Here is a 15641-nt window from a genome sequence, read left to right on the forward strand (position 1 = left end):
CCCGCAGCTCCAGCTGCGAGCAGACCCGACGAGGAGCACAGGGAAAGCCCCGCGGCTGCGGCCTTAACCTCTACCGGAAACCCGACCCTGTGCGGATCGCTTTCAGACCAGGGTTCTGTGCCAGGAAAGCGCGTGTGCAGATAAACCCAGGAGGTGCCTGGGTGCGGGGGACCAGCTCTGGCCCCCTGGGGGGGGGCGCCTCCTTCTACTGTCCCCTCAGCTCCTGCATAGACCATTCACACTTCCTTTTGTTAAACATATAATTTTTTTTATTTTGAGCGTGACACTTCTCCACTAGATAGCAAGGAAAAGTGGTAACAGTTACACATTACACAAAAGTACTGTACCATTGCCTTTATCTTGAAGGTTTCCGAAGCCTCTACAGTTAATAAGTTAAATAAAGGGCTTGAGTACATAAATATTTGTCTAGGAACCCTACCGTATCTACAACACAGTAAGAATCTACAGGAGGACAAACTTTTACCATACCACGCTGAGTGCAATTGCGTTATAACATTTCAAATATACAAAGCTCTGTTTTTTTTTTAATAACAATGGTATGTACAGAATCAATAATCACAGTTTGGTGACTTCAACAGTCCATATTCTAGCAGAGTATTTCCCTTTGGTTTGATATAAAAACCTTGGTTGGTGTATGATAAAGAAGAGAAGACGACGACGACGCCCCTTTGCTTTAAGTGCACTGTTAGCTATCTTCCAGACTCGCATTCGCTGCCCTGGCCCTGGCTTCACGCCGGGGGCCCACGCTGGGGAGATCAACTTAGAGCGCCAAAATGCTACTTTGGAGGGGAGGGAAGAGAAAGAAAGAAAGAAATGCTAAGTGGGATGTCAGGAGGAAAAGGTTGGGCTTTTAAAATGTTTAACTTTAATACCAGACATCTTGGGGCGCAAACCTCCCCCGATATTTCCAGTAAAGAACCGGAGAGGGTTGGAGAGAGGTGGGCAGGGGCAGGGGCAGGGGCGGGTGGACAGCCAGCCGAGGAGGTGCCACGTCCGGTAGCGCCGAGGGCTGCCTTGCTCGCGTCCAGGCGGCTGCGAAGGCGGCTGCGCTCTCTCAGTGCCGTCTCGGGAGTGTGCTGGTCCTCTGTTTCCATTTGGTCTTGAGTGGTGCTGAGTGAGGTGACCTTTCGGGGCGTGAGGGTGGAGGAGAGCCCTTAGCACACCTCCTTGCCCGTGCTGGTGCCCGGCAGGATGTTGAGCTGCGTGAGCTGCGCGGCGTGCTCCTTGGCCTTGAGCCTCAGCGCGGCTATGCTAGACGCGCGTCTGTCTGCGGCGGCCGTGGCCGGGTCGGCCAGCGCGCCCGACGCCACCGCGCCCTCCACCGCCGGTGCGGGCTGTCTCAGGAGAGCGGCCGCGGTCGACGCGCTGGTCAACGGGGCCATGGTGGAAAAAAGCCTGCGGGGAGAGCAAACAGCGCGGTCACGGCCTCGGGGAGCTGAGCGCGGAGCCTCGGGTGCCGTTCGCCGCCGCGTCTCCCCAGAGCAGTAGCGGGGCGCAGACGGGCGCGGCCGCACGGCCGCCAAGACACGCGGGCCCGGGCTGGGCTGCGGCGGGCTGAGGGCTGGGCAGAGGGGCGCGCTGGAGGCTGGAGCCCCCTGGGAAGGCTTTACCGCGGCAGAGAACCGAGGCTGGGGGAGGGGCGGCGGGGAGAGGCCCAGCGGGCCAGCTTCTTCCCAGAGCGTCCGCAGTCAGGCTCTTAGGCGGGCTCCGTGGGCCAATTGCCCCGATTGTGTGGTTTCGATTAAAAAGGGGGGCGGGGGGGATTTCGCTAAGGCCAGGGGCTCCATTTATACTATTTACCAGTAGAGGAGAGACAAGAGAGGACACCAAAATAATAATAATAATAATAAGGAAGGGAGGGAAGAAGGAAAGAAAGAGGAGAGAGACACAAGATAAAGAGGAGAGAGACACAAGATAAAGAAGAGAGAAAGTGGGACAAAAACTGCTCTAGACCTAAGCTGCTGACTTTGAACCTCTTTGTTAGCCCAGGACTCCTCTGGCCCTGGAAGAGCCGCTCCTGTTTGCTGGCCTTCGAGTCCCGCAGCGCCACCACAGCCGCCCTCCTGCCGCCGAGGAGCAGCCAGTGCCCGGCCAGTGCCCGCAGGGCGCGGGTGGAGGGCGCCAGCCTGTTGATTTCCGCCCGCCAGGCAGCGGCGACCCGTCGGCGGTCCTGCGGTCCGGAGCCGCGACACCCTTTCCCCGCCGCCTACCCTGCGCACCACCCGCCGCCTCTTACCCCGGGGGTCCTGACTCCCGACCCCCAAGGGCGGCTCAAGGCGAAGCCCAAGCCTGGGACCAAGGCCTTAGCCCGGTCCGGTGCCGGCGGCACCGCCTCCGGACGGCGCCGGGATTACTCCGCAGGGCACTTCCAACCCCTTTTACTTCGCACAGCCGACCCGCTGCTGCGGAGGCCCGAGTCGCCCCGGGCCAGCGGACACTCCACCCAACTCTCACCACCTCCAAGCGCTAGCCGGGCTTTCCTGGCCGCCTGGCAGAGGTCTCTGGCTCCAGGCCCCCACGGAGCCAATTTGTGATTCCCGGGATTAAAAGTGAGCCCAGCTGGGCTCCGCGAGAGCCGCCTCCTCCTTCTCCCAAGCCCACTCTTCAGTCCTATGCCAGCGCCACCACACCCTGCAGCCCCTGTGAATCTCGCCGCCTGGCACTCCAGCCTTGGGTCGCCTGCGTTTACATGTCGCGTGCTGTCAGTAGGGGAAAGTGGGCAGGAGGGAGGCGAAAAGACTCAAGACTTGGACTTTTTTTTTTTCCCAGAGAGCAATGATAAAGTGCGACCCGGAGGGGGCGTAGCACGCCATGGTTCTATGAGGTAAACTGAGTCACCAACAGCACTAAAGTGCGCTCGCTGTTTATTTTATGATGTGCTACAAGAAATTAATTTTACTGCAAATCATATTTTTAATTTTCTCTGGGATGATTTCTGTTAAGTGCTGCGCAGTTGGGTGAATCTATTATTTCTTTGTTCTCCCAAAGAGAGGTCACTGAAGCTGCAGTTTTATTTTCACTACACCTTCCAACTTAATACACCCCGCCTTTGTCCCTTTGTCTGTGTGATTACACGAGTTTTTTTATTCCATCATTCAATGTTCTTTAAAGAAAGCGACCTGTTTCTTTTATTTCGTTGCCTTTGCCGCTGTGGGGGTCGGGGTTTGCACATATGGGGGCATCTTTGGCAGCACGTCACCTGAGTGACGAGGAAGACAGAATCTAGGGAAGAAGAAACAAGTCTGTGCACCCAGAGGGCCCCGCGGCTCTCCGGGCTCCCGCGGGGCCCAGCGCTGTGCTCCTTGGGCTGCCGCGCTGCCAGGCTTTGGGCCCGAGAAAGGGCCTTTGCACGCCTTGAGAAGTCATCCTGTCTCTGCAGCCCACCCCTGTGCACAATGGCACGCTCGCCACCCTAGGCAGGGGCCGCCTGTTCTTACCCCTTCCCCATTCCATCCCGACTCGTCCTCTACTAGACCCACTTTTTTTTTTTTTCTCTTTAGAGAGTATTGCCTTTGGCTAAAGTTTCTGAGGTTGAGCCAAAGAAAAAGATGTGTGTAGTGCAGGTGTCTCCTGCCTCCTCCCTGACTCCAGCCTCTGTGTGACAGACAGGCAGACAGACAGACAGACAGCCGACAGCCTCCGGAGGCCAAGTGTTACCTGCCAAACGCCGGGCTGATGAAGGCCGGGTGCCGGAACACGGCGGCTCCGAGGAAAGTGCTCAGGCCCAGCGGCGCCCCGCTGGGCGGCAGGCTGGCCGAGCCCGGCGGCGGAGGTAGGCTCGGGAAGGCGGCGGCGGCAGCGGCGGCGGCGGCCGTCCAGGCTGAGTCGAGCGCGGGGTGGTGCGGGGGGAAGGGACTGGCGTCCAGGTAGGGGCTGAGCGGGTGCGTGGCCGAGAGCGGTCCGGGGAAAGGCAGCCCCGGCGGGTGGGTCTGCGCGCCCGCCTTCTCGCGCTTGCGCCACTTGGCCCGACGGTTCTGGAACCAGACCTGCAAGGTGGAGAGAGCCCGGGGTCGGTACGGCTGGGGCCCAGCGGCCGCGGAGCAGAGCGTATTCCCTCGGGGCTGCCGGCCCTCGCCCTCTTCGCCTCTCTGGTCTGCATGTCTGGCGTCAACGGAATACTAAGTAGTGAAAAGGAGCCCAAACTCCATGCCAGCAGGGAACACAGGACAAGCAAACCCTTTCCAGTGGGTGTTCCCACTCGCCCAGTTTCCCAAGTTTAAGCACAGTGCTTTGGTGTGTTTAGAGATGGGAGAAACCAAGGTTTAACGTGTCTGCGCTGCTCCTCCTTCGCTGCAAGTCTCTAGGCGGGTGGCATAAAGCTCACTCAACCTCAGTTTTCTAATCTGTACAATGGGGCTAAGAAAGCTTAGGAGGTGATGACGAGGGGCTAAGCAAGCTTAGGAGGTGATGACGAGGAAGCAGTAAAATGAGGCGAGCGGAGATTCTCAGGAGTGGGCAGCCACCAAGAGATGAATATGGCGTGTCTGTTTTCATGAGATCAGCCATATTCACCTATTTTAGGTTTACTCAAGAGCTGGCAAAATCTGTGTTCCACATTGAAAAGGAAAGCGGAGAGGTCGTTTCAAGTGTGTTCTTTACAGAAATACTGATTGAACACCCCCGAACGCGGTTCTGGGTTCTGGGTTCTGGGGCTTGGGGAGGGCTGAAAGGGAGGCAAGAAATGCTCGTGGCAATTAGCAAATAGGCAAGCATTCCCTATGTAGGGGGCCAGGCATTGAGATCCGGGGTACCTAGCCTGGGGTCGCCAGGGACGCTGTGCAGCGGCCAGGTTTGTGCAGGGAACGCGTGCATGAGGCAGGCAGCAGTACCCGGGCACACGGAAACGAGGGGACCGCAGAGTGTGCACTTCACCTGTCTTCACAGCCCACAGGCCCTTTCTTTCTTTTGGGAGGTGTGGCTTAAATCGGTTATTTCAATGAGATAGTGCTAAGCCTGGGGGAGGCTTTCAGCCCCAGGTATTTCCCTAATTGTTAATAAGAAGCAGGTTTAATAGAGACCTTCACCTGAAATGTGGCAGCTACCATCAGCTAAAAATAACCCCCAGGAGTATGAAATTATTTTTATGTGACCTGCTCATAACACCCACAGCTGAGGAGACATTCTCCTTTTCCCTGAAGACATTTGTATTTTTAGGACAGGGTTTATGACTGCACACAAGTCGAAAAATTCAGAATGAACTCTAGGGCTATACAGAGTTATATTCAAGTATGATAAAAATGATCCCGGAAGAGTATGTTCAAAACTGCCAAAGACATCCCTGCCTTGCAAATATACATGCTGGGTGGGTCCGGGGCGGGGCGGGGTGGGGGGAGTGGCTGTTCCTAGCACTTGCACTAAGCCTGGTTTGACTTCTGGACAGCCATGCAGGGCAAGAGAAACCCAGAATCCCAATCACTTGATGACCTAAGAGTCTGCTAAAAAAAGAGGCCCATCCTTAACGTCCCCCAACCTTCAGATAATCTGAGTCGCAGAAACGCTCAGCGGGGACTCAGAAGTTTGGAAAACTTAGACTGTGGATGGGGACCAGGCTGGGTGGGCAGCTTTTGTGTATCCCAATCTGTCTAGACAAGAATATCCGCCACTCCTTGATCACGGTGGGGAGGGGCAGCAGTGGAGGCAGAACGTCGTTAAAGAACATGGAAACCTTTTTACACACAGATCCTGTCTCTCGGCTCAACTGCAATTATCAAGATGTCCCCCTGCAATTCCTCATTATTGAATTAATACCTCGGAGGCCCCCCAAAGGTAAACGAAAGGACTCTAATAATTCATATTCCCTTAATTACATCTTCTCCAGTGAATAGAGGGAGAGGAGAAGGGGAGGGGGCGCTCTCTTTCTTTTTAAAAGTTATTTAACTTTCCCACGACTTGTTCCCCTGAGCTGAAAATACGGAGTTGCTGTCACATCTCTGTTTGACAATGGAGAAATGTGTCAACAGAAAGGAGGGGACAGGCCTCATCATTAGCCCTCTAATGCAAGAAGCTGTTGTGTATTAAATGAGCCATATGGAATTTATTGTGCTTTATCAGCGCTTGATTTTGACTGTAAAGTGATTCACTCAGCTCCTAACCCAGGGACATCTGTTTTCTGTTGGCCGTCGGGGCTGCCCAGTGTTGATCGTCTCTTTGGTTATGAGGCCTGGGTTCGGAAATGCACTCTGGTATGGGGCTGCAAACACCTTTAATAGCATTGCACTCACTCCCTATTAGATCAATGTGGGCTCATTGCTATAAAAAATGGGAAATCAAATAGCATTAGCCAGCTCCTTGTGCGGGGCGGAGGGGAAATCAAACAGCATTTTGCCTTCAAATGGCCCTGTTTGTTCTAGCACTAAGTGGGCTTTTATGAAGCCCGATTGGAGACTTAATCGCAGCCAAATACCTGCTTGGAGCTGAGCGGATTTGTCTAACAACCAAATCCATGCTCCATCCCATTATTTCAATCAGGAAAAGCCGGTCAGTGGATTGTTTCCTCTAGGGGCCTTAGGACTGGGGGCTCCTGAACTACAGCCTCGGGGACCCCGAAACCCCTGTTCTGATCCTGGACTCCTTCTTCAGGCTCCCAAACCCAGAAACCTTTCCCTCCTACCTCCCAAGTCTTCATGTTCAGTGCCTTTTGGTGTGTGAGTGCTTGGGTCTACTTTTCAGATTTTCTGCTTCCCTTCATCTTATGAAGGGGGTCTCAATCTCACCCATCCACCAGCCCATCTCCCCCTCACCCCACCCCTGTGCGTTCACACACACGGTTCCCCAGCGCTTCTCCCTCCCTTCTTCCCTCTCCATGTGCAGCTCACCTGGACTCGGGCCTCAGTCAAGTCCAGCCTCATGGCCAGTTCCTCCCTAGGAGAAAGCAAGAGAGAGACAGGAGGTCACTGTAGGCCCCAACAACTCCCTGCCAGCCACCTTGCCTTTGGCAGAGGCCTCCCCCAGCAGCGTCTCCCCCAGTGCTTGTCCCCAAGCCCAGGCTCAGGGCCTCCCCACCCCTTCAGCACAGGAGTGCCTACTGCTAGACTGCAAACAACAGCAGGCAGCACAGCGCCAGAGACTAGATAGATGCTGTTATATTCAGGTGTGGCAGGGGTGGTTTCTGGAGTCTCCACATCTACAAATCTGGGCACATGGGTTCCCTTAAATCCGAGCACCAGAGAAAATACACGCGCACACAATGGTCATACCCCGTTTCCTCGTAATAGTAAATGGAGAGGAACTCAGCACTGAACTAAGGAAAATATATTTCTCCATCCTGTTGACTTTTTCTTTTTAAAAATTTCTCTCCCCTCCTCTTTTTCTCTCTCCCCTCTTGCCAGCTCTCTGCCTTTACCTCCATCTCTGTCTCCCCTGCCTTCCTCCCTCCCTCAGCCCCTTAGGTCACACTCCCATTACCCTCTGGAGATATGTTAAGCTTGTTAAGAGTTCAGTGGGGTAATTTTTCGATTAAACAAAATTCTGCGCACCTCCTGACTCCAGTGCCCACTACAAACCCTGCCCATCTCAGGGGAAGTCAATTTAGCTGAAACCCTACCCCGTCATTGCAGTTATTACTGCGACAATTAAGGCAAATAGGAAACCATTAAGATGCTGTAAAACGGCTTACGACCTGTTTACCGAAAATATGAGCGCGCCGAGAATAATTGGCTCTCCGCTCGCTAATATGAAAGCGCGGGGCTGCCCTAGCCTGGGACCCGGGGCTGTGCTGTGGCAGGCCCCCTGTCCGCACTGGAACTTCAGCACCAGGAGAAAACCCGTTCATTAAGCGCTTGCCGTTGTGGTCCGTCCCTCCACCCCCACCCCCACCCGTGAGCACCAGCAAATCTACAGCTGAGCTCCTGGCTGGATCCCTGCTGGAGCCAAAGGGGCTCAAACCCCTGCGGTGGAAAGAGGTGGGGGTGGGGCGGCAGAGAGGAGCAGCCCCTCCTCACGCACTTTGGTTCACCTTGCCCCCCAGGCTACAAAAGGGCAGACCCCAGACGCCAGCTGACACCAGCTCCGTTTTCTTTTTTTGAAATACACAGGTATGGGAAATGCAAAAAGCTGGTAGGCCAGTTAGCTATTTGATAGTACACACTGATTTTTAAAATGGAGTTCCCTTTTGACAGAAAAGGAAGGGACTGGGTGACACAAGAGAGGACCAAGTTTAGCTCAAGGGGCGACCAAGTTTAAGTGCCTGCACTCTGCATCAAATCCACTCTTCTCTGTTTCTGGTCAGGAGAGAGTTTGACAATTGCCAGAGCAAGTCCATTTTGGAGTTGGCTCAGGCCTCCCACGCCTAAGCAGGCATTTCTCTTCTGGTTCAAAAGGATGGGCAGCTTCCCCCTTCTAAAATGTGCATTGAAAAGCTGCACACGTCTCCTGCGAAGGAGCTGCCCGCGCGCTTCACCAGCCCGGTGCCAGGCAGACACGGGTTCCTTTCTCTCTGCTCTCTGGGGTAGGGTTGCCCTAACCCTGGCTCCTCGCCTGAGCCCAGACCTTGGCTTTGGGGTGGAAGAAAAAGCGCCCCCCCCCCAAGCCCGGCTGGCGCCCCAGGTCAGCTAAATAAGCCAGAGTCTAGGAGCCCAATCATTTCACAGGCAATCTTTGCCAGAAATTCTCGGAGCGAGCAGAAAGTGGAGCGTGACCAGGCTGAACACCCGGCTTGGACCGTGGTCCACAGAGAAGATTCCCCCAACTGCTTCATCTACTGCCTGCTAGACTCCCAGCAATCATTGTGCAGCCCGTAAACCCGTTTACATTAAATACACACTAGGTTCAGAGTGTGTTGGGGGCGGGGGGCTGGAGCTGGGCGGGGGGCCGTGAGTATAAAGAACAGAGGGGAAGGTTCTGGCTGGCGCCCCTCAGGTGTAGGGACACAAACCCTGCTCTCAGTTCCGACTTCCTTGGATTCTCGCAGGAGTTCTCAAACAACAGAACTCTGATCACTTAAAAGGCACGGGCTCCAGCTGTACTGTGAACTGTGAACCCGATACCCACCAGGCTCCTGGGGCACCAGGCTGGGGTGGCCAACTCACAACACAGTGGCCAAAAATAGTCCCAGCTTTGTTAGGGCCGCGCCGGACCGTGGCAGCGCTCCCTGGCCGGCCCGCAGCAGCGCCCCGCACTGTGCGTGTGCGCGGGGGTGTGCACGCGGCTCTCCAAGGTGGCATATAAGAGTGCTCTTTGGAGAGGCTGTTTCTTTCTCTTTTCCGAACTAAAACTTGTCATTTGAAAATATTAAGCAGGAACGGTCTTGGGAAGGAAAGAAACCAGCCCAGCCTGAGCGTACAGTTTGGAGCATAGGTTGGGGCAGTGGGTAGTTCTAGGTGCACGAAGTTGGGAGTATAGGGAGGGCGCGCCAGGGCAGAATCTGGGAGCAGGGTCTGCCCCACGCCAGGGCCCCTGCCCGCCCTCCATCCCTCTCTGGGGCCCGCCTGCACCCTCCCACCCGCCGTTACCGCCGCCACTGCGACCACCCTACGCTCTCTCGCTCTCTCGTACCTGGTGAAGACGTCCGGGTAGTGCGTCTTCTGGAAGGCCCGCTCCAGTTCCTCCAGCTGGTAGCTGGTGAACGTGGTGCGGTAGCGCCTCTGTTTGCGCTTCAGCAGCCCCTCCTCCGAGTCGCTGCCCGCAGACAGGCACACGCTGTCCTCACCGTCCTTGCCTTCGGTGTCCTCCGGGTGCAGCAGCAGCTCTTCCTTGGGAGACAGCTCCCCGCCCTCGGTGGCCACGGCGGCGGCCGCGGCGGCTGCGGCCACTGAACCTGTGGCGGCCACAGCGCAGCGCCGGGGCTCCTTGAGCAGCGCGCGGGCATCGTCTTCCAGCAACTCTTCCTCGTCGTCCTCCAGCAGCTCCTCTTCCTCGTCCTCGTCCTCCTCATCCTCCAGCAACTCCTCCTCGTCGTCCTCGGCACCCGTGCCGCCACCGGCCGCCGGGGCGCCGCCAGGGCCGCCGGCGGCGCCGAGGCGCTCATCTGGGTGCGCGACGCCCCCCGGGCCACCAAGCTCGTCCAGCGCGGGCGGCGGCGGCACGAAGGGCGCCCCGTTCTCGCGGTACGACTTGCTGCGGCTGATGCTCACCTGCGGCGCCTGGCTGATCTTGAGCGTGTCCCAGGCCGCCGCGGCGGCGGCGGCCACTGCGGCCCCGGCACCGTCCGGCCGTTCCCCGGGCCGCGCGGTTGGCGGCGGCGGCGGTGGCGGCGGCGGCGGCGCCTCCCCCCGCGGCCCCGCTGTGGCCGTGGCCGCCGCCGCTGCCGCCGCCGCGGCTGCCGCCGCCGCCGCCGCGGCGCCCTGGAGGAGGCGGCCCCCGCCGGGGCCGTACAGGCGCCGCAGCTTGGGCGGCAGGTGCAGCTCAGCCTCGAACGGGGCGCTGCTGCCCTTGGGGGAGCCTGCGGGCAAGGGAGAGTGGTCAGCGCGTCAGCCGGTCCAGGCGTCCCTGCCCTAGCCGCTGGTGCGGAGCCAGCTTGCCGCCGCTCCCTGGGCGCCTAGGCCGAGGTGCGCACGGCCCCCGAGCCACTAGACCTCACCCCCTGACTTCGTTCCCCACTTTTCTTGCTCTTTTTCTTTATACCCTGCTCTCCCTCCTTCCGTTGCTCTTGTTTTGTTTCTTCCCCCCTTCTCCTTCTGTCTCCTCACTGCCTTCTTCCCTTCCCCCCCCCCTCAGCTTTATTTCTCCATTCCTTCTCTTACCTATTCCTCTCGCTTCTCTCCCTTTTCTTTCCATTGTCTCTCACCTGCTTCCCTTCCTCAGCTCTTTCTCCTTCTCCCTTTCCTTCTCGTCTCTTACCGCTTGCTTTCTCCCCCCTCTCGCTCTCCTTCTTTCCCTTGCTTACTTTCCTGCCTTCCCCCTGCCCACTCTCCCACTTTTTCGGCTTCCGATTTCAGGTCGGGGCAAGGGAGAATCCGAAAACGTTTCACAACTTAGAAAACACCACCTCCCTAAAAACTTTCCGCAGGACCTCTGCCCGCGGCTCCACCACGGGTCCGGGCTGGTGAGAGGGGCAATGCCGGCGTGCAACCCGTGTGTGTGTGTGTGTGTGTGTGAGTGTGTGCGTGGAGGGGGACAGCCCTTTAGCCCAGAGCGCGGGCCGCGCCCCAATAGCCCACAGCGAGAAGGGGCGGGGGCTCCCTGCACAAGATGCCAAAGAAAAATCGTCCTGGTGAACATGCGCTTGGGAAGGCCTGGGCTTGGGACAGAAGTGGGGGTGCAACAGGCACAGGCCGCCCCTTCCTTTCAGGGGAAGCGCCTGGCACAGGTGCCCCTGCAGGCTAAAACAAGAAAGGGGAAAAGTCAGTTTAATTTTAAACGGCCCTTCTCGGCGGTCCGCTCCTGTCTTCCAAGTGGCGCTGCGGCTGGACCGCTGGTTTTCGGATTTTTAAAGAAACCAACAGTTCTTTCCCTGCGACACCTCTGCATCCAGCTCAAGGCGAAACTTGAGCGTAACAGGTTCGAGGCAAAACGGTTGTTGTGGAGGAATCTTTAATTTCAGAAAATAAAGGCTTTTAAACATTTCGACAGCTCAACTCTTAAAAAATAACATAGCAGAGAAAAAAATAGCACCCAGAAGCCACACAGTGCATACATTTCACATACAATATGGAGCATTTGGGGGAGTCTCGAGATTTTCTGCAAAGCTTGGGTTTAAAAGGTCACAAGTAATCTACAAATTTTTAAAAAGGAAAACATGGAGTCTACAGAAATCTTCCCGAGAGGAAAGGCCAAGGCTCACCCTGCCTGGCAACGCCTTAAATCAGCTTTTGAGTTTCTTGTCTTCATCAAGTTTTTGCTACCGGGGCCTAGAGGGCATCTCTTGTTTCTGATCTGGGGAACCCTGTTCGGAGCATACTCAAAGCCACCAAAAGGGAGATTTGAGCCATCAAGCGACCAACACAGAAGAACCTAGCGGCCCTCAAAGCGAGGCTGGGCCTCTGTTTTTTCTGGAAGCAGAGAGGGAGGGAGAGACATCCCATGGTAAGATGTTTATCACTCTTGGAGGCAACAGGCCTCAGAGTTGTAGCCTCTCCTTCCATCGTCGTCTCCGACTTGACAAGCCCAGACCCCTGACCCCCGAACAGCAAACATCCAAATCAGTGTCAGGAGCTCTTTGCAGGTGCCTGATCGGCACAAGCTTACCTTGCACGGCCTTTTCCTGGTCGGCGCGGCTGGCCAGCGGGGCGGGCAAGCTCTGTGCGGCTCCCAGCAGCCGCATTTTGCATGGGCTCCTCCGGCCCAGGATGCTGTCGATGCAGTAGGAGGAGAGCAAAGTTGGAGATTTACTTTTGCACTCGGGCCTCTCAGAGCAGCCCTCCTCCTGGTACTGATTGCTCATGGCTGGGGCTTTTTTTTTCCCCCACCCTGGGCGCAGAGAGCAGACTGCTGGCTGCCTCTCCAGGCAGGTGGGATGGATGGGTGTGTGTTGGGGGTAGGTTGGATGGCTGGTTATAATGGATAATATTGCGATCTTTGTGCCTCTGCCTCCCTCGGTTGCCGGCTGCCGGCTCCCGTCCTGTCCGCGGCCGGAGCTCGCCCTCTCCGCGCTCAGGACAAGCGGTAACAAGTGTAGTGAGCAGCGGGCGCGGAGCTCTGGAGTCTCTCTCCTCCACGTGCTGAGAGGCGCCCTTTGATTGGCTCTCGCCAGAGGCCGGGCTGCGTCGGGCTGTGGGTGCAGCGCAAAGCCAGGACTGGATTATGGATGGACTGGCAGGAGGGGGTGCGGTACAGCAGCGGGCACGCAACACAGCCAATTCTCATATGCATTCTCTCTCTCTCTCTCTCTCTCTCTCTCTCTCTCAACTTTCTAACTCTGCCATCCTCTTCCTACAGTTCCTCCTTTAACCCTTCTGAGTTGGTCTGGAGCTCCAGCTAATTCGGGTGAGAGGCCATGGGTGCCGCATGGGCGTCGTGTGCGCCCCTTCTACCAGCCAGAGCACTGGCCCCCTGGAGGTGAGGCCTTGAGGCTCACGATCACACCGACCTGGCACTTTTCGAAGTTGATACTGCGCTTTCTCGACAGCGCCTCGACCTCACTGGCAGTCGTGGTCCTGCCTAGGTCAGACGGGTCTGGTCTCCTAGGTGCCAAGGTGACAGCCGCCAGCGAACATGTGCTGTCTGCGCCTTCGGTTCTTTTGGTGGTCCAACGTGTTGTGCTATTTGTCTTTGACCAACTGAGAGCCCGGCCATTGTTTTCTTGTTAGTAGCGTGCCCCCGTTTTTAACTCAGGAATGAGAAAAAGCCCCCTGACAGCCAAGGGCGGAAAGGGACTAGCAACTATCAGCTGCGAGGAGGGTCGGGGGTCTCCCCCTTCTCCCAGACCTTTCTCTATCTTCTTCCCACAAGATTTCCCAAGTTAGCCTATCGCCACGAGGCTGCTTACCCTCGAATCGTGCCTCCGAGGGCTCTGAGCTCTCAAGAGTGGAAGGGACTCAGATTTGGCTTCAATCAAATCTAAGCGCCCAAAATGTCGAGTTCTCACGACTCGGCTCCCATTAGCGAAGGTGAGAGAGGTGAGCCTCAGGGAGCGCGTCCCTTCCCAGACAGCCTCCTGCGTGTCGGAAGCTGAGAACCAAGACCCTACTCGGATTCAAGCTGGGTCGAGCCCGGGCGAGGGGCGGCCAAGGACGTCCTCCCTGCCTACCTGCGAGGCGCAAGGGACAAGCAGGGGCTCCATCACCGGCGGCCGGGTGGGGATGAGAGGGGTGCGTGGGAGAGGGGTCGGGGAGGGGGAATCCACGCCGGGTTTTCCGCTCTCAACCCCTTCAATGTGTCAAAGAGAAAAGCGTTTTACAAAGGATTATACTTGAATCACTTACAGTCAGTATTTAAAAATACAAGGACGCATAACTGCGATTTTTCCCTCCAGCCATAAACATCTGCCTAACTCTTGTATGCTAGTGGGTGGGTGGTAGATAGATCGGGCTGGTTTGGCAGGAGCATTCAAGACAAAACTTGAGGGGGATGAAGGGTTGGTAACAGGCGCATTAATAACGCTAATACTAATGCTGATACTACTACTACTACTATTAAAGGCAAGATGAAAAGATTTCTCTCCTTATCTCTGTCTCTGATTTTTAGTTTCTCACCGGTTTTTCCCCGTAGCACTTGGATGATGAGGGCGGGAGAAGGCAGAGGAGACATTTGATTTTCTTTTAAGCCCTCGCTGAGGTACCAAGGTACCTGGGATTGCCTCCTGCCTTTCCCGCATTATTCCTTGTCCAGATCCTCACCAACAGTTCGGTATTTTTATTTGGTCCCATTTAGCTAGAAACTAACACTCTGTGCACCAACTCCCTCCCCCTTCCCTCGCCTGGCCCGGAAGCCGGTTCCCGGAGTGCACAGCTCTCTCATCGCAGCCGAAAGGCGTAAAGGCTCATCGCTTTCCTCTGAGCCTCCAGCCAGCCCCGGACCCTCACGGGCGTCCTCGCGCTGCTCGCTGAGAGAGACCGAGCCGAGCCATTTCTCCCTCCCCGAAGGGCCCCGCGTCGGAAATCCACAAGACCCGGCTGCCGGGTGGCTCTGTGACTTCAGAGTCGTCTCCCCACACGCAGGGAGTGGGCTGAAAATGAGTCCAAGAAAGATTGTGTTAAACAAAAAGGCACACAAATGCACAAATCATTTCTAAGAGTCCACCGAGCTTTCAACTTTCTCGGTGGAAGACTTCTTCGCCTCCATCCCCCTCCTCCCCCTTCTGCAGCTGTTCTGCTTTTAAAAGAAGTCGGACTTTCTGCTGGGGTGTATTCTAATTTTAATCACCCACTGTAAAAGGGGAGGTTAACATAGAATTTCTGATTCCGACTTAATGATCCTTGGAATTAAATCTTAATTCTACTGATGGAATATAAAGTGTTCGTTTGGAAGACCTCCGTAAAAACACTAGTTTCACTTGTTCTGTTGCTTTATTTTATTTATTTTTGGTTTTTTCTAATTAATCTTCCCCAGTGAGGATGCCACTGAGAAGGCCTGTCCATTCACTTCATTGAAAAGGGCCTGACCTAGGTCCCTCTCCACCCAGCAGCCTGGAGATCATCTTTGTCACCATTCACTACCCAACTGCAAAAGCTACAGCTGACCCTTGCTCTTCCTCGGGTTCTGCATTTTTCACAAAATTGCAGAAAACTTTTCTAAGGTACCGGACAGGAAGACTGCTGACATCTGCACAGTGGTTAGTCAGAATACAGGTTTAAGATGCATGTCTGTTTTCCTGTATGTTATTTTAGAAAATAAAACATCTAGGGAGAGTTTAATGGGTGTATTACGTAGGTAGACTTTAAACCATAGAGCTATTGGACTATGTATACAAGAACTTAGAGTGTAGCCCAGAGTAATATGTACCCTGCCAGCAAAATGACACCCCACCCCACATTGTTTTCACCTCACTTTCTTCCCTTTGTTTCACTCACTATTCAAAGGTATCTGCGTTTTAGTGATATTATTCATGTTTGCACTTTGTTATTCACAACTCCCGGCTCCTCTAATCTTTAGGGTCTGTAACTGTTGGGGTTTCTTTCCTAGCACTGCTTGGAAAACAACGGGTTGTGGTTCATCTACTCTTAAAATCAATCACTAAAATAAAAAGTGACAATAATGAGAGGAACTGAGGGTCAGAAGTATTTAAAACTGTTGTTTGTGGCAAA

The 15641-nt window shown here is 55.5% G+C and overlaps 1 protein-coding gene across 1 annotated transcript; it reads right to left on the reverse strand.

Moving 5' to 3' along the window:
• Positions 1 to 246: 246 nt before the first annotated feature.
• Positions 247 to 12620, reverse strand: ARX (aristaless related homeobox). The gene is made up of 5 exons (XM_070067105.1): positions 12145 to 12620; positions 9514 to 10399; positions 6837 to 6882; positions 3679 to 4007; positions 247 to 1416 (listed from the first exon to the last, which is right to left on the reverse strand). Exons 1-5 carry the CDS (start codon positions 12338 to 12340, stop codon positions 1176 to 1178), a joined length of 1698 nt encoding a protein of 565 aa, XP_069923206.1. The 5' UTR covers positions 12341 to 12620; the 3' UTR covers positions 247 to 1175.
• Positions 12621 to 15641: the final 3021 nt, after the last annotated feature.

The sequence above is a fragment of the Oryctolagus cuniculus genome, chromosome X, assembly GCF_964237555.1.
Source record: "Oryctolagus cuniculus chromosome X, mOryCun1.1, whole genome shotgun sequence".
Classification (NCBI taxonomy): domain Eukaryota; kingdom Metazoa; phylum Chordata; class Mammalia; order Lagomorpha; family Leporidae; genus Oryctolagus; species Oryctolagus cuniculus.